At 38.1% G+C, this 26,254-nt stretch overlaps 1 protein-coding gene across 5 annotated transcripts in view; it reads right to left on the bottom strand.

Moving 5' to 3' along the window:
• The window catches only part of DOCK7 (dedicator of cytokinesis 7), a 233,854-nt gene that overhangs the window by 205,739 nt on the left and 1,861 nt on the right, over nt 1-26,254 (bottom strand). For all 5 annotated transcript variants that reach the window (XR_748766.2, XM_010370689.2, XM_010370688.2 and 2 more), the window contains exon 2: nt 4,331-4,436. Coding sequence is in view for 4 of the 5 variants with exons in the window: in XM_010370689.2 (XP_010368991.1) it covers nt 4,331-4,436 (106 nt within the window). In the remaining variant the exon portion in view is untranslated. The remainder of the gene's footprint in view (nt 1-4,330; nt 4,437-26,254) is intronic.

Genomic DNA, 26,254 nt, shown 5'->3' with positions numbered 1-26,254 from the left:
AACTAAGAGACTCTGTCACCAGCAGATCTATTCTAAAAGAATGGCTAAAAGAAATTCCTTAAACCAAAAGGAAATAATAAAAGATATCTGGAAATATTAGGAAGGAAAAACAAATACAGCACGAGCAAAAATTATAGGTAAATACAATAGACTTTCCTTTTCCTCTTGACTTTTCTAAATTGTCCAATATGATTCTAAGTGTATATAGAGAAAATGTTTAAGACAATTATGTATAGGAGACGGTAAAGGGATGTAAAAATAGGTAAAGTTTCTACACTTTACTCAAACTGGTAATATATGAACACCAGTACTGTGATAAGTCATGTATATAACACAATACCTTGTACAGCCACTAAAAAAGCTATATAAAGAGATACTCTCGGCCGGGCGCGGTGGCTCAAGCCTGTAATCCCAGCACTTTGGGAGGCCGAGACGGGCAGATCACGAGGTCAGGAGATCGAGACCATCCTGGCTAACACGGTGAAACCCCGTCTCTACTAAAAAAAATACAAAAAACTAGCCGGGCGAGGTGGCGGGCGCCTGTAGTCCCAGCTACTGGGGAGGCTGAGGCAGGAGAATGGCGTAAACCCAGGAGGCGGAGCTTGAAGTGAACTGAGATCTGGCCACTGCACTCCAGTCTGGGCAACAGAGCGAGACTTCGTCTCACAAAAAAAAAAAAAAAAAAAAAAGAGATACTCTCAACAACACTATAAATCAAAATGGAATCCTAAAAAACATTTAGGTAACCCTCGAGAAGTAGAAAAAAGAAAACAGAGAGATGAAAAACAGAATAAACAAAAAATAAAATGGTAGATTTAAACCCTAACAGAGTAACAACATTAAATTATAAATTTATATATTATATTATAAACATAAATGTAAACAGTAAGAGACTAGCAGAATGGACTTAAAAATATGACCTAACAATGTGGTATCTACAAATAACTCACTTCAAATAACACAACATAGGTAGGTTGAAAATAGAAGTATGGAAAAAGATATACCAGGTGACCAATACTCAAAAGAAAGCAGGAGTGGCTAAGTTAATAAGGGAAAGTGCAGACTTCAGAGCAAACAACAGTACCAAATAGAGAGTGACATTATCTTGATTATAAAAGGAATGATCCAAGAGGACACAGCAATCTTAAATGTGTATGTACTAAATAACAGAGCTATACTCTGTGTATGTACTAAATGACAGACCTATAAAGTAGGTGTAGCAAAAACTGATTGAACTGAAAGAATAAATAAGACATATCACAATTATACTTGCAGAATTCAAGAGATCGCTTTTCTGCAGATTCTAGAAAATCAACAAGGATATAGTAAAAATTCAAAAGCACCCTCAACCAATAGATCTAACTGACATTTATAGAACACTCCACCCAATGACAACAGAATATGCATTCATTACAAAGGTCCCAAAAGTATACATCAAGATAGACCATATTCTGACCCATAAAACAAACTTCAACAAATTTAAAAGAACTGAAATTAGACAGAATGTGTTCTCTGACTGTAATAGAATCAAACTAGAAAGTGGCAACAGAAAGGTAACAGGAAAATCTCCAAACACTTAGAAATTAAACATACTTCTAAATAATCCATGAGTTACAAAAGTCTGAAAAATGAAATGAAAAAATACATTGAACTAAATGAAAATACAACATAAAATTTGCAGATAGGGAAATGTAAACCAAAAATATAAGTGAGATACCACTTCGTACCCATTAGAACGGCTATTATTTTTTAAATGGTTAATAACAAGTGTGGACAACAATATGGAGAAATTTGAACCCTTGTGCACTGATGGTGGAAATGTAAAATGATACAGTTGCTAAGAAAAACAGATTGGTGGTTCCTCAAAAAGCATACAATAAACACAGAATTACTCTATCATCTAGCAATTCTAGTTCTAGGTATACACCCAAAAGAACTGAAAATAGTGACTCAAAAAGATAATTGTACTCTCATGTTCATAGCAGCGTTATTCACAATAGCCAAAAGTTTGGAAACGACCCCAATGTCCATCAAAATTAATGAATAAATAAAATGTGACATATACATACAATGGAATACTATTAAGCCTTAAAAAGGAATTAAATCAGCCAGGGATAGTGGCTCACGTCTATAATCCCAACATTTTGGGAGGCTGAAAAGGAGGATCACTTGAGCCCAGGAGTTCAACACCAGCCTAGGCAACATAGTGAGACCCCGTCTCTACAAAAAATACAAAAATTAACGAGGCATGATGGCATGTGCCTGTAGTCCCAACTACTTAGGAGGCTGATATGGGAGGATCACTTGAGCCTGGAAGGTCAAGGCTGCAGTGAGCTATGATGGTACTACTGTACTCAGCCTGGATGATAAAACAAGAACCTGTCTGGAAAAAAAAAAAAAAAAAAAAAGATACAGGCTACAACCTGAATAAACCTTTAAAACATTCTGCTAAGTAAGTAAAATAAGCTAGATACGAAAGGGCAAATATTGTATGATTCCACTTACATCAGGTACACAGAAGAGGCAAATTCATAAAGGCAGGAAAGATAATATATTATCAGGAGTTGGGAAGAGGGGGGAAATGGGAAGTTATTGTTTAATGGGTACAGGGTTTCAGTTTGGGATAATGAAAAAGTTCTGGAGATAAACAGTGGTGATGGTTGTACAATACTGTAAATGTACTTAATGCCAGTGAATTGTATAAATAAAACTGGTTAGAATGGTAAATTTTATGTTATGTATATTTTACCACTATATCTATTATGTATATAAGCATAGCATGTAAGTATATAGTACACATACATAAAATTTTTTTTAAATTCAATTTTTTTTTCTCATTCAGCGCTTTTTGCCCAGATATTATTTCTAGGGCAATATACAGCTCAGAATTTAAAATGTCACAAATAAGTACTCAGTGAAAATAACAACAAAACCTGGGAAGTCGCTACATATGTCTAATTCAATGAGTTCATGGATTCTAGGTCCTGGTGATGTGGAAGGACAATTGGAGTCAGGGTACCATAACAAGAAGGCCATAAAGATAAGAGGTGGTGATCAGAGAGTGGGAAGCATAAAACCAAGATTACACATGGGTTATAGTTATTCATAATGACAAAAATCTAAGCTCTGGTTATAGAAATTTTGAGTAGTTAAGGTGTAATTCAGGATGCAAAATAATATCACTGGAAGAGAGGCATTCAAGACACCGAGAGCATTTTGGAAGGATTATCTCCATGTACATTGAAATCAGCCAGAAATCCATATATTCTAAAATTTCTCCAATTAGCATGTTACTGTAATTAAAAATAAACTTAATGTTTTGAAATTTTAGTAAAACGAACGTTATAAATATATCACTACAAGTCGATCAAACTGTTATTTCCCAGTTTGTTCAATAACAGGTACCCTTTCACAGCTAAATGGAAAATGCTAATCTATAACTCCACCCTATCATGCTTATTTGCTTTTTTAGTTTTCCAGAGCATTTTGTAAAAATGACCTCTAATTTTAAGACAAATGGAGGTATGTTTTTAATTCATATTTCTAACATAATAAATATTAGTTTTTATCAAAACTGAATTTCCTCATGCCAGCTTCTTTAATAAGAGAACATTTATGTCTCTGACACAGTACTAGGCTTACAGTAATAATTCAATAAATATAAATTCATTTATCTTAAAGGCAACAGATAATTCTACAAACCCATATAATTATTTACTTTGGTGCTTGTTTCTAGAATAGATTCCTAAATTTTCACATAATGAATCACCTTCAGTCTTTAAAAGTTCTAAGGCCAGATGTGGTGGCTCACACCTGTCATCTCAGCAATTTGGGAGGCCGAGGAGGGCAGATCACAAGGTCAGGAGTTCGAGCCAGCCTGGCCAATATGGTAAAACCCCGTCCCTACTAAAAACACTGGGCATGGTGGCACATGCCTGTAGTCCCAGCTACACGGGAGGCTAAGGCAGGAGAATCACTGGAACCCAGGAGGTAGAGGTTGCAATGAGCCGAGAACGCGCCATTGTACTCCAGCCTGGGCGACAAAAGCGAGACTCGGTCTCATAAATAGAAGGAAAAAAAAGTTATAAATGTAAAATTCCAGGATTGATTAAATCCTGACTACAAAGTTTCAGAGTTGGCTAGGAAACTAGCAATTCTATGACACCCCATAACATCCTCTCCCAACACAGATTTCAACAAAATGAGGTAACAACAAGTAAGGTTATGAGATTAATGATGGAACCCAATTAGTTCTTATCTTTCCACTATTTTTTCATGGCCTAGTCAATCATACACCAATAACATACTATATTTTGAATACGTTACTTACTGTGGTGTGATGGGATATATTGCCAACAATATTAAGGTTTTTGAGCAGTTGGGGAGAACCACTATATTGTCCGGAGATCTGCTTCCTAACTTCAGCTGCCACCGTTCTATAATGAAGAAAGCAAAAACATTATACGTATTATTAAAAAAAAAAAGCTAAACTAGTTTAAAATGGAGGGAAGCTAAATACATTAAAGATTCATTTAAAGAAAAACAAAATCTCGGCATAACAATAAGGCTATAAATTCATAAAATATTTTAGGAAATACTTTTCTAGCTTATAATTACATTAGAACGTCTTATGTTGATGTAGGGTACTAGAGTGACAGACAACCTATATGAGGCTATTTTATATTGGCATTATAGGGAACACACTTTGGCCTACAATAGAGCTAGAACTATAGAGCCGGCTCTATTGTTGGGAGCTATAAAAAGATGTGTATATTAAAATGTATATGCTTTAAAGTATATAAAGTGTACATTAAAATGTGTATTATATTAAAATGTATATACTTTAAAGTACAATAATTAGGAATAAAAAACTCTGGAGTGTTTTCAAGTTAATGATTTAATTCAGAGCCCTGACCATCTTGGTTCCCATTAGAGTTTCCAGCTGAGTTTCAAGATAATCTCATTTTCCTAAAAGTATTCAGATTTAGGATATAATCTTTTCTCCTATTTCTTCTCTTCAATTCCTCCTTCCTTCTTTCATATTCAATCATTTCACATACATTTACTGAGCATTGTTATGAGCCAACTACACAATTAGAAATGTTTACACAAAAATAAGAGTTACCATTCTTTAGGGCTTAAGATACCGAGTTAGCGCAACCTTTTCTAAGTAGGTGACTTGAGGTACTTTATATAATATTTGTGTTTTAAAAGGCTAACTTTGGCCGGGCACGGTGGCTCAAGCCTGTAATCCCAGCACTTTGGGAGGCCGAGACGGGCGGATCACGAGGTCAGGAGATCGAGACCATCCTGGCTAACACGGTGAAACCCCGTCTCTACCAAAAAATACAAAAAACTAGCCGGGCGAGTTGGCGGGCACCTGTAGTCCCAGCTACTTGGGAGGCTGAGGCAGGAGAATCACGTAAACCCAGGAGGTGGAGCTTGCAGTGAGCCAAGATCCAGCCACTGCACTCCAGACTGGGTGACAGAGCGAGACTCCGTCTGAAAAAAAAAAAAGGCTAACTTCCTATTCATAATTGCCAAACCTTGGAAGCATCAAGCTATCCTTCAATGGGTGACTGGATAAACAAACTGTGTTACATCTATACAATGAAATATTATTCAGTGATAAAAAGAAATGAGTTATCAAGCCATGAAAGACACAGAGGAACCTTAAAAGAATATTGTTAAGTGAAAGAAGCCAATCTGTATGACTCTAACTATATTTTATTCTGAAAAAGGCAAACTATGGAAGATAGTAAAAAGACCAGTGGTTGTCAGGGGCTGGAGTGGGGACAAGAAAGGAGGAATGAATAAGTAGAAATAGGGTGATATGGTTTAACTGTGTCCCCACCCAAATCTTATCTTGAATTGTAGCTGCCATAATTCCCATGTGTTGTGGGAGGGACCCTGTGAGAGAAAACTGAATCATGGAGGCAGTTTCCCCCGTACTGTCTCCTGGTAGTGAAGAAGTCTCACCAGATCTGATAGTTTTATAAGGGGTTTCCCCTTTTGCTTGGCTCTCATTCTCTCTTGCCAGCCACCATGTAAGATGTCCCTCTGCTCCTCCTTCCTTTTCTGCCATGATTGTGAGGCCCCCCCAGCCATGTGGAACTATGAGTCCATTAAACCTCTTCCCTTTATGAATTACCCAGTCTTGGATGTATCTTTATTAGCAGCATGAGCAAAAAACTCATACATGGGATGTTTCGGACAATGAAACTATTCTGTATGATATGGTAATAGTGGATACATGTCATTATATATTTGTCAAAATTCATTGAATGTACAACACAGTGAACCCTACTTAATCTATGGATTTTAGTTAATAACAATGTACATCAATATTGGCTCATCAATTATAACAAATGTACCACACCCATGCAAGATGCTAACTGAAGAAATCTGGGAGAGAAGGGAGGATGTATAAGAACTTTCCATACTTTCCATTCATTTTTCTGTAAACCGAAAACTGCTCCCTCCCAAAAAAGTCTACTAGTTTAAAAAAAAAAAAACAAGTTAATGACAAGGGAGGAAGACAACAGCACCAAAGCATCAAGAAAACAATCAGAGGTTAGAGCTGAAATCTGGAGACAGAATGAAACCTTGGAGAGGGAGAATAGATTCAGGAGAGGGCAAAGGGCGAATTATGTAATCCTTTGTGTGAAAAGACAGGAACATTCGCTTCAGTTTAGGACTCCATTAGGGCTTTTACTTATTTATTTGAGACAGAGTCTCACTATTGCCCATGCTGGAGGGCAGTGGCGCGATCTCAGCTCGCCAAAACCTCCGCCTTCCAGGTTCAAGCTATTCTCCTGCCTCAGCCTCCCAAAGTGCTAGGATTACAGGCATGAGCCACCGTGCCTAGCCTCATTTGGGATTTTAATGAAGCCTATATAATGTGAGTATTCGTTATTATGTTTAGCTTGAAGTCCTTACATATCCTGATCCTCTCATCAAAGCTGAGATGAGAATATGTAAAAGCCTTTAAAAAGACACAAAACAGGCCAGGCGCGGTGGCTCATGCCTGTAATCCCAGCACTTTAGGGCGGATCACGAGGTCAGGAGATCGAGACCATCCTGACTAACACAGTGAAACCCCGTCTCTACTAAAAATACAAAAAAATTAGCCGGGCGTGGTGGCGGGCGCCTGTAGTCCCAGCTACTCCGGAGGCTGAGGAAAGAGAATGGCGTGAATCCGGGAGGCGGAGCTTGAAGTGAGCCGAGACCGCGCCACTGCACTCCAGCCTGGGGGACGCACACAGACTCCATCTCGGAAAAAAAAAAAAAAAGACACAAAATACATATTCTACTGGCCGGGCGCGGTGGCTCACACCTGTAATCCCAGCACTTTAGGAGGCTGAGGCCGGCGGATTACGAGGTCAAGAGACCGGGACCATCCTAACCAACATAGTGAAACTCCGTCTCTACTAAAAATAGAAAAATTAGCCAGGCTTGATGGTGCGCTGGCTGTAGTCCCAGCTACTCGGGAGGCTGAGGCAGGAAAATCGCTTGAATCCGGGAGGCGGAGGTTGCGGTGAGCCAAGACCGCGTCAAGCCCAGATCGCGTCGAGCCCAGATTGCGTCACTGCACTCCAGCCTGGTGACACAGCGAGACTCCGTCTCAAAAAAAAAAAAAAGGACACAATATGAACATTCTACCTACCTCACTGCTACTCACCTCACTCTACCAATCTCAGCACTAGCTCAGTGTTTCTGGGGCTAAATCATGAGTAAACTGAATAGTAAACTGCTGTATTTCATCAAATTCAAGATATCACTGGCCAGGCGCTGTGGCTCACCCCTTTGTAATCCCAGCACTTTAGGAGGCCGAGGCGGGCGGATCACGAGGTCATGAGATCGGGACCATCCTAGCTAACATGGTGAAATCCCATCTCTACTAAAAATATTTAAAAAAAAAAATTAGCCGGGCATGGTGGCAGGCGCATGTAGTCACAGCTACTCGGGAGGCTGAGGCAGGAGAATGGCATGAACCTGGGAGGCAGAGCTTGCAGTGAGCCCAGACTGCACCACTGCACTCCAGCCTGGGCCACAGAGTAAGACTCCATCGCAAAAAATAAAAAAAAATCACTAATTGTTAAGAAGAGACATTAGTCCATGTACAGCTAATAAATAAAAACCTTGCCAATTAACCATCACACCATCAGTAAATTGAAGATTTCAGATGTTAAAATGTGAAATTTAAAATAATGAAACAGTTACTTCAAGAGGCAATCTTTTGTTTAATAACAGACATAAAAACTATAATCCTCATATTACAAATATCTTTCTACATGACATTAATTTCCCCCAAAAAGAAAATCTATTAATTTGAAAAGAAGCTGTGATAATGCAACAAGAACCATTTCCAAACTGAGCTATAGTAGCCATAAAACATGTGCAACCCAGACAAGGGATGTATTTACAACTGAGACCTTCCGCAAAGATTTCGTAAATCTTCCCAAATAAAAAAACTTTATCTCTTAACCATATCATCATCCAAAGTATGCAAGAAAGAAATGTAATGAATAAATATAAGCCCTGATACCAGTTAAAATCCTTTATCAGAGGTTACTTTTTCCAACCAGATTTTTTCTTACTCCTAGTGATAGCTCAGAAAGAAAAACAAGGTAGTCTTTTTTCCTTCCAATAAACCATTAATATTTTACTGCAAAGTAGAAAGAATAGGTCAAAAATTCTGTAGTTACTTATGCCCTTAAATTATAATATGAAAAAACCTTCTATCCCTCCCAAGAAAACATGATCCAGTATTTGACCTATTTATCTCTTTATCCACTCTCTCCATTCCTACAAGTTACATATGTTAATACACATTACAGTTTTCACAAAAGAAAGCATCCACTCAGGCCATTCATTATATGATGTTGGAAATAACCAGCAAAAGACCCACATTCCAAAAGAAAATTACGTTGCATTTAACCTTTCTTCTAATCCACTCCTACTTTCAGACACACTATTCTAGCCATGATTTCCAGAATGAACCAAGGGTGATAAGGCCAATCTGGGCCTGCCTTTCTCTTAGACATTCTTTACGGGACCAGAAGTAAAGCCTGAGTAAAAATGAATAAGGAGAGTTCATACTAAAGTCATAAGAAAGTTTAATTGAGCTACTCCTATAAAGTCACACACACACACACACACACACACACACACACACACACACACACAAATAGCTGCAATGTACTAAGTCTAATAATAAGATCTCTTGGAACTGGCACTATTCGTATCTCAGATAGAAGTCAGGGAAGAAATGAAGGGTAAAGGATATATCAGGGACAAAGGAAAAAAGGACTAGCTAAAAATCCCCAAAGGAAGAGGAAGAAAGCAGCTGACACTGCAGTAGTGTAACTATCTAAGTTCAAAACTGGTGAATGATGGGTTGTATCAGAGTTCTAACACTGTGTGAGTTCGAATTAACAATAAAGAAAACAAGTGAAACCCCATCTCTACTAAAAATACAAAAATTAGCTGGGCATGGTGCCGTGTGCCTACAGTCCCAGCTACTTGGGAGGCTGAGGCAGGAGAATTGCTTGAACCTGGGAGGTGGAGGTTGCAGTGAGCCTAGATCACACAATTGCACTCTAGCCTGGGTGACACAGCGAGACTCCGTTTCAAAAATAAATAAATAGCCTGGGCACGGTGGCTCAAGCCTGTTATCTCAGCACTTTGGGAGGTCGAGGCGGGTGGATCACCTGAGGTCGGGAGTTCGAGACCAGCCTGACCAACATGCAGAAACCCTGTCTTTGTAAAAACACAAAACTGGCCGGGTGTGGTGGCACATGCCTATAATCCCAGCTACTAGGGAGGCTGAGGCAGGAGAATCGCTTGAACCTGGGAGGCAGAGGTTGCAGTGAGCCGAGATCGTACCATTGCACTCCAGCTTGGGCAACAACAGTGAAAAACTCTGTCTCAAAATAAACAAACAAATAAATAAAAAAATAGGCCTGGTGCAGTGGCTCATGCCTGTAATCCCAACACTTTGGGAGGCTGAGGCAGGCAAATTGCCTAAAGTCAGGAGTTCGTGACCAGTCTGGCCAACATGGTGAAACCCCGTCTCTACTAAAAATACAAAAAAATTAGCCAGACATGATGGTGGGCACCTGTAATCCCAGCTATTCGGGAGGCTGAGGCTGGGGAATTGCTTGAACCAGGGAGCTGGAGGTTGCAGTGAGCCCAGTGAGCCTAGATTGCACCACTACACTCCAGCCTGGGCACCAGAGCGAGACTCTGTCTCTAAATAAATAAATAAATAGAAAGAAAGAAAACAATAGACTAAAGAAAAACAACATTGTACCACCTACTAAGTATTTGTGCCAAAAAATGTTTAACCTGAATTGAATCAAACCTTCACATCTAACTTATAGTTTACGAGAAATACAGAGAACAGTATAACAATACTATTGCAGGCCGGGCGCGGTGGCTCAAGCCTGTAATCCCAGCACTTTGGGAGGCCGAGACGGGCGGATCACGAGGTCAGGTGATCGACACCATCCTAGGTAATACGGTGAAACCCCGTCTCTACTAAAAAATACAAAAAACTAGCCGGGTGAGGTGGCGGGCACCTGTAGTCCCAGCTACTTGGGAGGTTGAGGCAGGAGAATGGCATAAACCCGGGAGGGTGGAGCTTGCAGTGAGCTGAGATCCAGCCACTGCACTCCAGCCTGGGCGACAGAGCGAGACTCCGTCTCAAAAAAAAAAAAAAAAAAAAAAAAAACAATACTATTGCAAGGAAGCCATCAGATAAAAACTAGAAGGCAGGTCATGCTATGTGCCAAAATCTCTTATGGGTCAATGTGGTGGATAAATTAAAAAGTAAAGGCAGTGGGCTAAGTTTTAGTGTAAAAAAGACTTAAGACTAAAAGACAAGGTCTATTTAAGAGGGTGGAAAAACAGACTTATGAGATAAAAGCAAATGCAACATATGGTTACTACTGGATCCTGATTTGAATAAACCAGCTATAAAAGATATTTTGGGGGATGAGAAATTTGAACACGGGCAAGGTAATACATAAGAGTTAATAGGGTTTTTAAAAATGTTTTTACTGTGTGGAAAGCAGCATATAGTAAAATGTCCTTATATCAATATTTTAGAGATGCAAATGATGTTTGTAATTTAGCTTAAAAGTCTTCAGTTGGAGGCTTCAGCAGTGGTTCATGTCTGAAATTCCAGCACTTTGGGAGGTCCAGGCAGGAGGATCGCTTGAGCCCAGGAATTCGAGACCAGCCTGGGCAACATGGCAAAACCCTGTCTCTACTAAAAATACAAAAAATTAGCCAAGAGTCGTAGTGTGTACCTGTAGTCCTAGCTACTTGGGAGGCTGAGGTGGGAGGACTAGCTACTTGGCAGGCTGAGGTGGGAGGACAGCTTGAGCCCAGGAGGTCAAGGTTACAGTAAGCCTTCATCATACTACTGCACTCCAGCCTGGGCAATAAAGTGAGACCTTGCCTCAAAAAAAAAAAAAAAAAAAGAAGGCTTCAGTTATTATTATTCTGCCTTAGTAGGGAAAACTAACAAATCGAATACGAAGTAAGATGGGGCAAATAAACTTCAAGTGGTATGCATATCACAGCCTCCCTAAAGCGCTGCCTGATTCTTTCTGTTCCATACCATTGAGTGTCCAAATCTGTTTGGACACTCTTCCCTATGCTTTCAAAGCACCCTGTGCTTATCTGCATACATTCAAAGAAAAGGAGCTTCCAGGAGACAAATTCAGACAGGCAGCGACTAGCCACTGACTGCTTTCTATTGTTGAATAAGAACCTTGCCTTGCTAATTGGGTTTGATTTCAGTAGTGGGAAAGCCCAACATTTGTAAGCACTCTCTTTGAGAGAAGCATGTAAGCTGAGAAGGTTTCTATGGAACAGTACTCACACAACCCATAAGTATAAAAGTATGGTGGGGGGAAAAAAGAGTACAGTGAAGTATCAAGAATTTGGCTTCTCAGGTCTGATACACTACTTCTTCAGAAGCACCTCTGCAACCTCCTTGAGGAATAGACAAGAAAACTTCACCTCTGATTGGGGTACTCTATGCTGTCTCTTACTTGGTATAAATGTCCCAAAACAGGTTCACTTCTGCCATTAAAGAAATTACAGGTTTTCAAACTCTAGTGGCATTTTTCTATTTCATTGTGATAACCAAACAATACCAAAGTCACAGCAACTATCAAATTGTTTTGAAATCTGTTTACCTATCTCCTTACAAGGAATTAAGCAATTAAAAGTCAAAACTTCATCTTATCTGTAGCACATACAAAGTGCTTACCCAATGTTTACAGAGCTAAAGTGAAAAACACAGAAATAGAAAGGAAAAAATCACAATTCTTTCCCCAGAAAAGTAATTGAGTAAGAATGCTTGAATGGAACAACTTACGAGACCTCCTTCAGGGCAGGGACCATATCTTATTATTCCTAACATCCTCGAAGTCTAAGACAATGGGGAGAGAGAGATAAATGGAGAAACAGATAAAAGAATTTAGAGAGAGGAAAAAAGAGAGATAGGGAATAAGAATGAACTTGGAGACTACCTAATACTTTCAAAACACCTTTTAGAGTAAACCAATTCATAAGTGATGTTGGTTTCTAATTGATTAAAAGGGAAGAAAAAAGTAAGCCTTCTTATCTATTATTGTCAAATAGAAAAATATTTGCAGGGAAAAAGAAGTCTCAATCTAGTTGAGTTCATTATTATCATCTTTGTAATCCAGTAAAGTAAAAAAACTATTACCGCCGGGCGCAGTGGCTCAAGCCTGTAATCCCAGCACTTTGGGAGGCCGAGACGGGTGGATCACGAGGTCAGGAGATCGAGACCATCCTGGCTAACACGGTGAAACCCCGTCTCTACTAAAAAAAAAAAAAAAAAAAAAAAACTACTACCAAAACACAATACTCTCCTATTCTGTATGAAACTTTTTTAAAAACATTTTCTAACAGGATATATAATTTGTTTGCTTATCTCAAAATAGTCTCTAATGTGTCTTTAGCATACCTGCAAAGGGCTGGTTAAAGAATTACTTTCAAGCTCTACTATTAAAGTTACTATGAGAAGCAGAGGAAATAAGATTTTCCAAAACGAAGACAAAAAAAAAAAAAAAAAAAAAAACCTGATACAAGAAATCTTTTAAATAAATAAATAAATGGCATTACAAAATGCAAACTTAGGAAGAAAAAATTTCAAACTCCACAAAGAGGTGAACGTCCATCTCTCTGCCATCTCCAATTCCCAATCCCCAGTCTTATTCCCCAGATGTAACTAGTTACTATTTTCTTGGTATCCTTCAAGAAATAGATGTGTATCTATCATTATATATATAAGAAATTCTTATTTTTCAATGTTCACACGTGACATCATACAATAATCATTTCTTGATACCTTACATTATACAATACATATTAGAAATCTTTCATATTGGCACATAAAACTAATAAAACTAGCAACATTTGTCAGGCACTTACAGTGTGTCACATACTGTGCAAAGTGTTACTTTTGTTATACCTCAATCTTTAGAAAACCCTATGAAGTAGGTACTCTATTCAAATATTGAAATTTCAAGAGTTTCACATAACTGATAAGGAATAGAGCCAAGATTTGAACATAAAGACCTCATTCTTAACTACTAATCTCCTTTTTATCTGCTATAAAGTCCCTGGTATGCATAAACAAACATATTCAACCAGTCTCCACTGGTGGACATTTAAACTATTTCTGGTTTTTCCAAAAATTATCACTAGAATGTAAGTTCTGTGAGGCAGAGATTTTTGTCTGAATCAAGAATTATGGGTGATTTTTGAGGGCTTTCTGTATTTCCAAATTCTCTGCAGCAACATTATTTTATAATTAAACAACAGATATTTTTAGATACATTACAAAAATAAAGTAACTTGCCCAAGTCTATGAAAGGTAGAGGTAGGGTTTGAATTCAGATTCATAAAGTTCCTAAAGCTTTCCATGGAAACAGTTTTCCAAAGATAAAATAATTCTTGATATAGTTCATATTAATGATTTTTCTATTTTCCAAAACCCAGCCTTTCACAGGTCAGTTAAAGATATCCAGTGAAAATGTCTGGTGTATATACTAACATAGTAACAGGAACACTAGAATGACTACCACCATTGTTATGATCTGTTTCCTATCCTTCATGTATGGCTAAATAAAACACCAATCTAAGCCACTGTCTTCGTGTCATTTGTAAGTTAGCCCATATTAAAATGTTTAAGAACACAGAAGACTGGACCATAGTAACCACTAAAGTCTCAAGAAAACTAAAACATGCAGATTAACATGTGAAACAAACAAACAAAAAGAAACAGTCCTTCTAGATAATACACTTAACATTTAAAATATACCTCCTTTTCTGGAGGGGAAGAGGATTAAAAAAAGATGTCAGGTGTCTCATATATCCCATTTGACACTATTTTGGGGATAACATTACTCAAAATTATTTTCACATTAGAAAGCACTGTTTTTTTTGTTTTGTTTCTGAGACGGAGTCTCGCTCCGTCGCTGAGGCTGGAGTGCAGTGGTGCGGCCTCGGCTCACTGCAAGCTCCACCTCCCGGGTTCACGCCATTCTCCTGCCTCAGCCTCCTGAGTAGCTAGGACTACAGGTGCCCACCACCATGCCCAGCTAATTTTTTGTATTTTTAGTAGAAACGGGGTTTCACCGTGTTAGCCAGGATGGTCTCGATCTCCTGACCTCGTGATTTGATTCGCCCGCCTCAGCCTCCCAAAGTGCTAGGATTACAGGCGTGAGCCACCGTGCCCAGCCTAGAAAGTACTGTATTAAGGAGATTTGGATGGCTCTATCACTGTGATCAATAGCATTTCAATATAAATCTCAATTTCATCAACTAAAAAGCTGGTGATAATGCTGTTCCCTATTTCATGGAACATATTACATTATAACTACATAAAGAAAAGAATTCAAAAATTTAGCATTTGTAAATATTAACACTGACCTGAAATTGGCAATTAAAAACAGAGGGAAAAGAAAAGTATCTACTGCAAAAAGCCAATCCTCCTAAAAGGATATAAATTTATCTTAAATTCTACCCTACTTCATAAAAATAAACCCAGAGCTGCCTTACCCATAAACATACAAAATTATATCCTGGTGTGAAGTGTATATAATTAGTTGCTAAATCGTGTTTATTCTAACTTTTAAATATTTCTCAAATCCTTATCCCCACCTTTCCTTTTTTACAACATCTGCCTACAAACAACATCATATTTAACGGTGAAAGTCTGAATGCTTTTCTCTTTAGAGCAAGAGAAAGCCAAGTATATCTGTCTGCTCTCACCACTTCTACTCAACCTTGTACTAGAAGAGGGAGGGAGGGAAGGAGGGAGAGAGGAAGGAAATGGGAAGGAAGGAAGGGAGGGAGGGAGGGATTAAAGGCATTTAGATTGGAAAGGAAGAAATAAAACTGTCTTTACTCACAGAAAAAAATTATCCTTTTACAGAAAATTCTCGGGAACCCACAAAAAACTACTAGAAATACCAAACAAGTTCAGCAAGGTCTAAGAATACAAGTTTAATATCCAAAAATCAACTGTATCTCTATATATTAGCAATGAACAAACCAAAAATATTTAATTTCATTCAAAAGATCAAAAATAATAAAATATTTAGAAATAAATTTAACAAAAGAAGTACAAGACCTGTACACTGAAAACTTCAAGACACTGAAGAGAGAAATTAAGTAAGATCTAAATAAATAGATCCTCCCCGCCCCATTTTCATGGATTAGAAGACTCAATATTGTTCAGATGGCAATTCTCCCAAACTGATCAACAGATTCAATGTAATTTCTATCAAAATCCCAACAAGACTTAGCAGAAACTGGCATACTTTATATGGATATTGATCCTAAAATGTATATGAAAATGCAAAAAATCCAGAACAGACAAAACAATATTGAAAAAAGTAAAAAACTAGAGGACTCACAATTACAAATTTCAAATTTTACTTTAAAGCCTTGGTAACCAGAACAGTACAGTACTGGTATAAGGATAGACAAACAGATCAATGAAACAGAACTGAGTATCAGGAAATGAACTCTTACATTTATGGTCAACTGATCTTTTCTGATAATGGTGCCAAGGCAATTCAATTGGACAAAAGTATTCTTTTCAACAGAGTGTTGCAACAATTGAACATCCACACACTAAAGACAAATTTAGACCTTTATCTCAAACTATGCACAAAAACTAATGCAAAATGGAACATAAACCTTAATATAAGAACTAAAACTATAAAATTTTTAGCAGAAAATAGAAAAAAATTCATGACAATGGATTAGGCAAAAAATCTTAGCTACAACACCAAAATCCTGATGCATAAAAGAAGAAAAACTGATGAACTGAACTTTATCAAAATTGAAAACTTTTGTGCTTCAAACATCACCTAAAAAATGAAAGGACAAGCCAAACAAGGAGACAATATTATATATCTAAAGAAGAACTTTTACCCAGAACACATAAAGAACTCCTACAACTCAAAAACAAGATAAATAATCCCACTGAAAAATAAGTAAGAGGCCAGGCATGGTGGTGCATGCGTGTAATCCTAGCACTTTGGGAGGCTGAGGGGGGAGGATCACTTGAGCCCAAGCGTTCAAGACCAGCCTGGGCAACATAGAGTCTGACTCTACAAAAGATACAGAAACTTAGCCAGATGTGGTGATGTGGGCCTGTAGCCCCAGCTACTCAGGAGGTTGAGCTGGGAGGATGGCTTGAGCCCAGGAGTTCAAAGCAGCAGTGAGCTATAACACACCACTGAACTACAGCCTGGGTAACAGAGCAAGACCCTGTCTCAATCAATCAATCAATATAAATAAGAGATCCGAATAGGTATTTCACCAGAGCAGATATGTGAGTGGCTAATAAGCACATAAAAAAGGTCACTTTAGTCGGCCAGGCGTGGTAGCTCACGCCGGTAATCCCAGCACTTTGGGAGGCCGAGGCGGGCAGATCACAAGGTCAGGAGATCGAGACCATCCTGGCTAACATGGTGAAACCCCTCTCTACTAAAAATACAAAAAAAAACAAATTAGCCAGGCATGGTGGCGGATGCCTAGTTCCAGCTACTCAGGAGGTTGAGGCAGAAGAATGGCGTGAACCTGGGAGGCGGAGCTTGCAATGAGCTGAGATTGCACCACTGCACTCCAGCCTGGGTGACAGTGCAAGACTCCATCTCAAAAAAAAAAAAAAAAAAAAAAAGTCACTAGTCATTAGGAAAACACAAATCTAAAACACAATGAAATACCACTTCACACTCACCAGAATGTCTAGAATCAAAGAGGACAATAACAAGTGTTAGCAAGCATGTGGAGAAATTAGAACCCTCATAACCCTCATACATTGCTAATAGGAATGTAAAATGGCAGTCATTGTGGAACAGGTTCGCAGATCCTCAAAAAGCTAAACACAAAATTATACTATGACCTAGCAATTCCACTCCTAGATAGGTATATACCCACAAGAATTGAAAACAAGTCTTCAAACAAAAGCTTGTATTCCTATTGGCACTATTCACAAAAGCCAAAGGTAGAAAAAACAACCTAAATGTCCATCAACTGATGAATGGATAAACAAAATGTGCTACACACAATGGAGTATTATTCAGTCATAAAAGGAGTGAAGTACTGATACATGCTACAACACAGATGAACCATAAAAACATTACGCTAAATGAAAGCCACCAGACATAAAAGGCCATATATTGCATGATTCTCTTTATGTGAAATCTTCATAAAAAGCAAATTGAGAGATCGATACAAAAAAGATTTGTTGTGCCTAGAGCTTGGGGTCAAAATAGGGAATGACCGCAAACTGGCACAAGGAATTTTTTGGGGTGATAGAAACGTTCTAAAACTAGATTCTGGATGACGGTTTCACATCTGTAAATTTACTAAAAATCATTTAATTGTATACTTAAAATGAATGAATTTTATGATACATAAAGTATACCTCAATAAAGCTGGTTTTTGTTTTGTTCTGTTTTTCTAAGGATCTGGGTATGGCTGGAACTGCTCTGCAAAGATAAGTGGAAGAAACTGTTTATTTGTAAAAGAAAGAATGATGATGGCAGAAAAAGGAGAGCTGAATGTAGTCACTAAGAAAATTTTGCACCCTGAGACTCCGTACCATGATCCTGTATCATTAGCAATTATGAAAATTATTAAATGGTCGATATGAATGAAGGAGTTAGTTCGGTTTTCTGGTGTCACAGGGCAAACGAGAAACAGCCCATGATGATGCAAGCATACAGATGCAGAAGGAAAAAATGAGAACGACAAAAGTCAAAAAGAAAAAGGAAGACATCCTTGGGAGGGCTTTGAGTTGGTACTAAGATCTGAGCTAAACTTTAAAAAGTTAAGGGACAGGGAAGCCACAGCTAGCTAGCATCAGATTACACTGGTTTTCTTTGAATTTCTTTGTATTTCATCAATTCCATCTAAATTGCAGATAGGATAGCTGTCTATACTGCCACACATTTAAGTAATTATACTGATGTGGAACCACTTAAAATGACTAATTTTAAAGAACATCAGTTGTTTTGCTATGACCAGTACTCTCATCCTCATTCTTTAGGTTAGAAACCCTTCTTTAGTAAGGAACTAGTTCTGTAAGATTTGGGTGGGGCTAACACATCTTTCCCCCAAGCCATAGAGAAGGGCATGTGACCCACAGTGGTCAGACTCTCCTATCCCCCTAAACATAGTAATTGGTTCAAGGAAGGACATGTGACCCAACCCACACCAATAATTGAGTCCTTGGATCTTTTCCGCCAGAACTAAACTGGTAGGATTTGAGCCTGGGGCTGTCAAATCTCATAGTGACCATTCTGTGGAAAACCTATCCAAGACATGAAGATAAGCGGCTGCTGACATCATCTGTATCCCTGGACCCAATACACTCGGTTACATGAGTCAACACTGTGTGTCTGTGCAAAACAATCTGATCTGTCACTTGTAACCCCTGCTAAAAAAAAAAAAAAGAAAAAAAATCCCGTGTAAAAAGCCACTGAAAAAGCAGTGAGATATCCCGAGTGTGTGCCAAGGGGGTCCAAATGATGCAACCCTAAAGTAAAAGGGAGTTAAGTCTGAAGAAATTGAATTGACTGGAATGAAGAAGAAAAGCCCCAAATAAAGCATCAATTCTTAACTCTTATAACAGGCTCTGTTTTCTAGAGAACCCAAACTAAAAGCTACAAAAAGCTGTCAGCTATCATTAGGCTTAACAGTGAAACACAGAATGCTTTCCCTTTGAGATCATAAATAAAACAAGGAAAGCCAGGAACAGAGGTTCATGCCTGTAATCCCAGCATTTGGGAAGGCCAAGGTGGGAGGATCGCTTGAGGCCAGGAGTTTGAGACCAGCCTGGGCAACACAGCAAGACCCCATCTCTAAAACAAATTTAAAAATTAGCCAGACATGGTCGTGCACACCTGTAGTTCCAGCTACTCAGGAGGCTGAAGTGAGATGACAGCTCGAGCCCAGGAGTTCAAGGTTATAATGAGCTATGATCACGCCACTGTGCTCCATCCTGGACAACAGAGCAAGAGTCCATCTCAAAAAAATAAATAAAAACTACAAAACAGAAAAATAAAAATGTTAAGAATGTTCAATATTAATACAATGTTGAATAGCAATGATACCAATCTACACAGTAATACAAAATAATAGTCTACAGAGCAAGATAAAAAATAGTAAGTTGGGCCGGGCGCGGTGGCTCATGCCTGTAATCCCAGCACTTTGGGAGGCCGAGACGGGCGCATCACGAGGTCAGGAGATCAAGACCATCCTGGCTAACACAGTGAAACCCCGTCTCCACTAAAAAATACAAAAAACTAGCCAGGCGAGGTGGCGGGTGCCTGTAGTCCCAGCTACTCCGGAGGCTGAGGCAGGAGAACGGCGTGAACCCAGGAGGCAGAGCTTGCACTGAGCTGAGGTCCAGCCACTGCACTCCAGCCTGGGCCACAGAGCGAGATTCCATCTCAAAAAAAAAAAAAAAAAAAAATAGTAAGTCAATTATAAGGATTGAAAAGGAAGAAACAAAAAAAATAATGATTTCCAGATCATACGGTTGTCTACACAGAAAATACAAAGGAATTCACAAGTACATTCTTAGAATAAACAAGAGTTTAGCAAGGTATAGCTGGATACAAAATTGTTATCTACCCAGGAATAAATCTAACAAAAGATAAGCAAGAACCTGACAGAGAAAATTATAAAATTTCATTGTACAACATAAAGAAGACCTAAATAAATGGAGAGATACGCTATGGATCATGGATTGGAAACTCAGTATTATAAGGATGTTATTTATCCTCCAAATTAACATATAGATTCAATGCAATCCCAATCAAATTCTATGAGTTTTGGGTTCAGGGAGTTTTGTTTTGTTTTTGGTAGATTCTAAAATTTACATGGAAATTCAAAGGGCTAAGAGCAGTCAAGATTTTTTTTTAAAGGTAGAAGGAGTTACTCTACCAAATGCCAAGGCTGATTATAACTAAGATTATTTATAATTTATAAAAAAAAAAAATACTGTTTAACCAGACCAATGGAACAAAACAGAGATCCCAGAAAAAGACCCACAAATAAGGATATATAATCTACAACAGATAATTTCAATGTACATTTTAAAAATAATTAAAAGAACTGGATCGTTTGTTACACAAGATAAATGCTTGAGATGATAGATACGCTATTTACCCTGATGTGATTCTTATACACTGTATGCCTGTATCAAAATATCTTATGTACCCCACAAATACATATGCATACTATGTACCCACAAATATTAAAGTTAATTTTTTTAATCTACAACAGAGGCAGCAGGGCAGATTAATGGGGAAAGAATAATACATTTAGAAAAAAATTAAAATTTCACACCATACACATATCAAGGTGGAATATAAACCTAAATAAAAAGGGAGTAACTACAAATTCATGATAATATGGATGAATATCTTAATATCTCAGGGTAACAAAATATTTCTTAAGACCCATAAAGTAATAACCATTAAAAAAGACTGGTAAGTAAGTTAAAGTGTATTAAAACTGAGAACTTAGAGCTTTCATAAGACTCCATTAAAACAATGAAAAACAAGCCACAGGGTGGAAAAAGGTATTTGCTACACATATAATCAACAAACAACGAATACACAGACTGTATGTAAAGTACTCACACAAAACCAATTTTTAAAAAAACCAAAGGGAAAAAACAATGGAGGAGGGGGATAACAGCAAAAGATTTAAATAAGCAATTTATAAAAGAAGAAATCCAAATGATCAGTAAACATACAAAACAGAGCTCAACCTCATTAGTAATAAAATAAAAATTAAAACTTACAATGAGATAGCATTGCGCATCCACCAGATAGTGGCAAAAATGAAAAAGCTGGCCAAACCAAGTAATGGCATTGATGTAAAGCAACATTGTTGTGAGATTGTAAATTTCTACCACCACTTTAGAAATCAGTTTGGCACTACCTAATAAACATTCCTGTAGCAATAAAGATTGCCATCTATGACTCAGAAATTGCAAGGGTGGCTATACCCTACAGAAACTCAAGCATATGTACACCTGAATATTTGTATAGGAGTGTTCATAGAAACGTTGTTTGTAATAGTAAAAAACTGGAAACAATCCAAATGTTCACCTACTATAGAATGAATTGTGGTATATTTATGCAATGAAATACTACAAAGCAATGAAAAGGAATGAACTTCAACTACTCAGAATATCATTAATTAATCTATCTCACAAATTATAATTTTTTGCAAAGAAGCAAGACAGAGAAGCATACACACAATACAATTCCACCCGAATAACTTCAAAAAGAGAAGAAAAGATTTTGCTTAGCAATGCATTCACAGATGGTAACATTAAAGCAAGAAAGGAAATGGTTGTCCCAAAAGTCAGAATCGTGGACTGGAGTAGTCTTAAGAAGAGGCAAGATTCAGGAAAGAAAAGGAAGAATGTATCTAAAAGAAAAAAAAACAGCACAACAGTTACAGAGATGGAAATGAGCATAGCATTTGTGGAGGTACAGTGAAAACACCAGACTGACTGGAGGACAATATGTAAACTAGAGAGTAAGTCAACAAAAGGAGGACTAGGTCACAGTTAACTTTAAAATCCAAGCAAGGGTTTGGCTTTACCACTGTAAAAAGCCACTTATATTCTTGAACTGCACAATGACATGATGAAAGCTGTGTTTTAGGGAGACTTAATTTGCAATATACTTGAATTAGAGGAGGGAGGGACTAGATCAGCTAGCAGTTTTCTAGGGTCATCCAGAAGTGAAATAATGAAGGATGCTTCAACTAACATGTCAGGTATCCATAGGATCTGTGTGAAGCACTGGAGACAAAAAGTCAAGACCAGACCTGCCATCAAAGAGCTCTGAAAAGCAGTACAAAAATAGGGAAGGGGGTGGAGGGACATAAGAAATGTAACTTTTTTTAAAAATAGCTCATGAAATCAGTGATGAAGAAAAGAAAAAAAGTCAAAGGTTCCTAGCCCTCAAGAGCCCTATAATTCTAGACATAAGGTAAGCTCAACTATATAGCCCAAGAATTGATGAGGAAGAGAATAAACAGGAAGTAGCCATGACTATACCACATACATAGGAGAAATGTGACGAGGAAAGGAATGTTTGATTGGCAGCTGAAAACGCCAGAACACTCAATAGATCTTTGTTTTTTGATGAGAAAGACATAGTAAGTCCTATGGTTTAAGGGAAAGGTCCACAAAAAGGAGTAGATTGAAGATGTTAGAACAGGGACATTTGTGGAATCCAGACTCTGAGAGAGGTGGCAAGAGAGAATTTTGAAGTACAATAAAATAGGTAAGCTTTAGGAACAAGAGACCTTTCAGGCTCAAGGGAGAAAGATGGTTAAATCACATACTGAGAGAGTAGTATGCTAAGGTTAAAATGAAGGACTAATGGTAGTCCCAAACTTTTCAGTAAGATGAGGTAGAGAAATGAAATTGTTAAATAAGAGAAATGACTTACGGTAAATCTCATCTCAAATGGCAAGATATTGAGACATAAAGATCAACTCTGAAATGTTCTAGTCTCTCTCTAACATTATTCTGCAGCTTAAGAGCAAGAGGCATGTTAGCTATTCAGCATTAAGAATTACTGAGATGAATACAACAAAAGATCAGGGAAGATTATGTGTCCAGTGAGACACAACAGGCAGCGCTGAAGTAGCTGGTAATACATGGAACTATGAATTGAACAAAGTAGATTCTGTAGATTGAAAGGCTGGGCCCATCTGTACAGAGTTACTAACACAAACATGACTAAAAACATCTGAGGTGTTAAATAAGTCTATATCCAGGAAATCCCACTCATATAAGATTTTCCCTCAGAAATAAAGATCTGATGGAAACCTTTCATTAAATTATGCTGCTTATGCAGCAAAATGATACCCGGTTAACAAAGGAAGGACTAAGAAAGCTGGCATAACTTTTGGGATAGTAGCAGTGACACTGTTAGGAAACCTGGAACTACCACAGAAAATAGTTTGCAGAAAAAAAACATAGTCAAATAAAAAGAGTAGGCCAGGCACGGTAGCTCATGACTGTAATCCCAGCACTTTGGGAGGCCAAGGTGGGCAGATTACTTTAGCCCTGGAATTCAAGACCAGCCTAGGCAACATGGCGAAACCCCGTCTCTACAAAAAAAATGCAAAAATTAGCCAGGCATAGTGCCCATAGTCCCAGCTACTTGGGAGGCTGAGGTGAGAGAATCGCTTGAACCCAGGGGCAGAATCTGCAATGAGCCAAGACTGCACCACTATACTACAGCCTGGGCAACAGAGCAAGACCTTATCTCAAGAAAAAAAAAAAGCATAAGATCTGAAATCAGGCTGGGCGAGGTGGCTTACGCCTGTAATCCTAGCACTTTGGGAGGCCAAGGCGGGTGGATCACCTGAGGTCAGGAGTTCGAGACCAGCCTGGCAAACATGGTAAAACCCTCTTACTACTGAAAATACAAAAATTAGCTGGGCGTGGTGGTGAGGGCAGGGGAATCGCTTGAACCCGGGAGCAGGGGACGGGGGTGGGGGGTAGTGTGGAGGTTGCAGTGAGCCAAGATTGTGCCACTTCACTCCAGCCTGGGTGAAAGAGCAAAACTGCATCTCAAAAAAAAAAGAAAAAGAAAAAATCTGAAATCAGAGAACTAGGATTTGAATCCCAATTTAGGCAAATACAATGGCTCTTTTTAGGCCTCAATTCCCCATCTAGAAAATGATAACAATAACAGTAAGTAATATAGAAATAAATAATAGTAGTGGCTAACATTTTTGAATGCTTATGTTCTAGACACAGTACTAATGCATTATTAGAACTGTATTAGCTCACTTACACATGTATTAACTCATTTAATCATCACATTAACTTTATTGAGGCTGTTATCCCCATTTTTCTGTGATATATGCAGAATTTCAACCTGTGCAATCTGATCCCAGATCCTATATTCTTTAGTACATTTTCTGCCTCTCTGGGTTATGAAGATGAGAATGCAGTAAAAAGTGCTTTAAGTGTACACAAATGTTCATCATACTGCTGAGTATCAAGCGACAGGACAAAATAATCCCAACAAAATCCTAGACAATTTATCTACAGTCAACATTTCATAAATCCATGGGCCTTATCCTCAAAAAGCAAAGGGGACACACACATAAAAAGACAACTACTTGATATGGACAAAGTATACATGCTGCTTTTCTATGGTGAGCTGAAGTAAACAGTATAATTAGTGATATAAGAATAAAGAGCCTTCAGAAATCACCAAATTACAGCCTCAAAAAATAACTGCACTAAATGCAAAGGGCTAAAAAATAACTGAGACAGAAAGAAGATCATTATAATTTTTTTTTAAGTAAAGGTTTCTGAACAATCACAAAGCTTTGAAAAGAAATAAGGTTCCAAACAGCAACAGGCTTTTCACAGAGCAACAAATTTCATATATGCATACTATGAAAAGGATTATCATTTCCAACAAAAGTCCTAAACCACATTATAAATACGGTGGTAAAAAAACAGCTGATACTTACTAGACACACAGAGCACGGTTCTAAGCACTTTAGAGGTATCAATTCATTTAATCCTCACAACAACCCTACCAGGTTAAGTCTTACTATCATCTTCATTTTCTAGATAGTGAAAATGAGGCAGAAGTGTGGTCAAGTAACTTGGCCATGTTTACCCAATGAGTGGCTGTGCTGGGGTGTCAAACCCAGGAAATTCATCTCCAGAATTTGTGCTATACTTCCCTCTAATAGAAAACTAAAAAGCAGAACACGAATTGATTCAGAAGTATTAGCTATTATTCAATCATATTTGATAACAAGGAAGAACCTTTCATTCACAATAAGCAGCTAATAATTCATTACTCGTAGCAGTTCTGTCTTTGGTGTTCCTTCCAAGTTAAATCTGCACATTCTTACTGGACAATCTCATCAACTCCCACCCGCCCCCGGCTCCAAATACAATCTACTTGCTGATAATTCTCAAATCCAGATCTCCAGCCCAATCTCTCTTCTGCACCTTCAACCTGCACCAAAAACCAAACAGATATTTCTCTCTGAGTGATTCATGAGCCCCTCAAAATTAACAACTCCAAAACTGAATCATCTCCATCCCACTTGCATCTCCCAATCTCAAACTCTTTTTCCCTCCTGTACTCCCTTACCCCAAAGACTGTCACCAACATCCACGTGGTTGCCCAACTTAGGATGTCATCCCAGATTCCTCAATCTGCCTCACCTTGCATGTCCAATCACCAATCACTACCATATCCACCTCCTGTCTGTCCAATAAGTGCATATCTCTTCATTCATGTTACCTTAATTTTATAACTTCTTAGAAAGCTGTTCTTATTTGCATTTTGTGTTGTTTTGCACAACTGATTCTCTTTTTTTCTTGCGGTTTGTCCTGTCCCATCTGGTGGTAAACTCCACTAATAGACACACAATTTTATATCCAAGTCTCTAATGTGCACTTACTTTATCAGTATGACGTTTTCAGGGATAAATTTCTGGTTCTAATAAGAGAAATTAATACTAGGAATACATGTCAAGTAATAACATTTTTTAATGACATCACCATCAGAAGTAAGACCTAGTTATTTTACCAAAAAAAAAAAAAAAAAAAGTCCTGTCATCACAACTCCCTGGGAGAAAGTAATTACTACAAGTGTTGGATGAC

The sequence above is a fragment of the Rhinopithecus roxellana genome, chromosome 12 (assembly GCF_007565055.1).
Source record: "Rhinopithecus roxellana isolate Shanxi Qingling chromosome 12, ASM756505v1, whole genome shotgun sequence".
Classification (NCBI taxonomy): domain Eukaryota; kingdom Metazoa; phylum Chordata; class Mammalia; order Primates; family Cercopithecidae; genus Rhinopithecus; species Rhinopithecus roxellana.
This window is presented reverse-complemented; position numbering and strand designations above follow the sequence as displayed.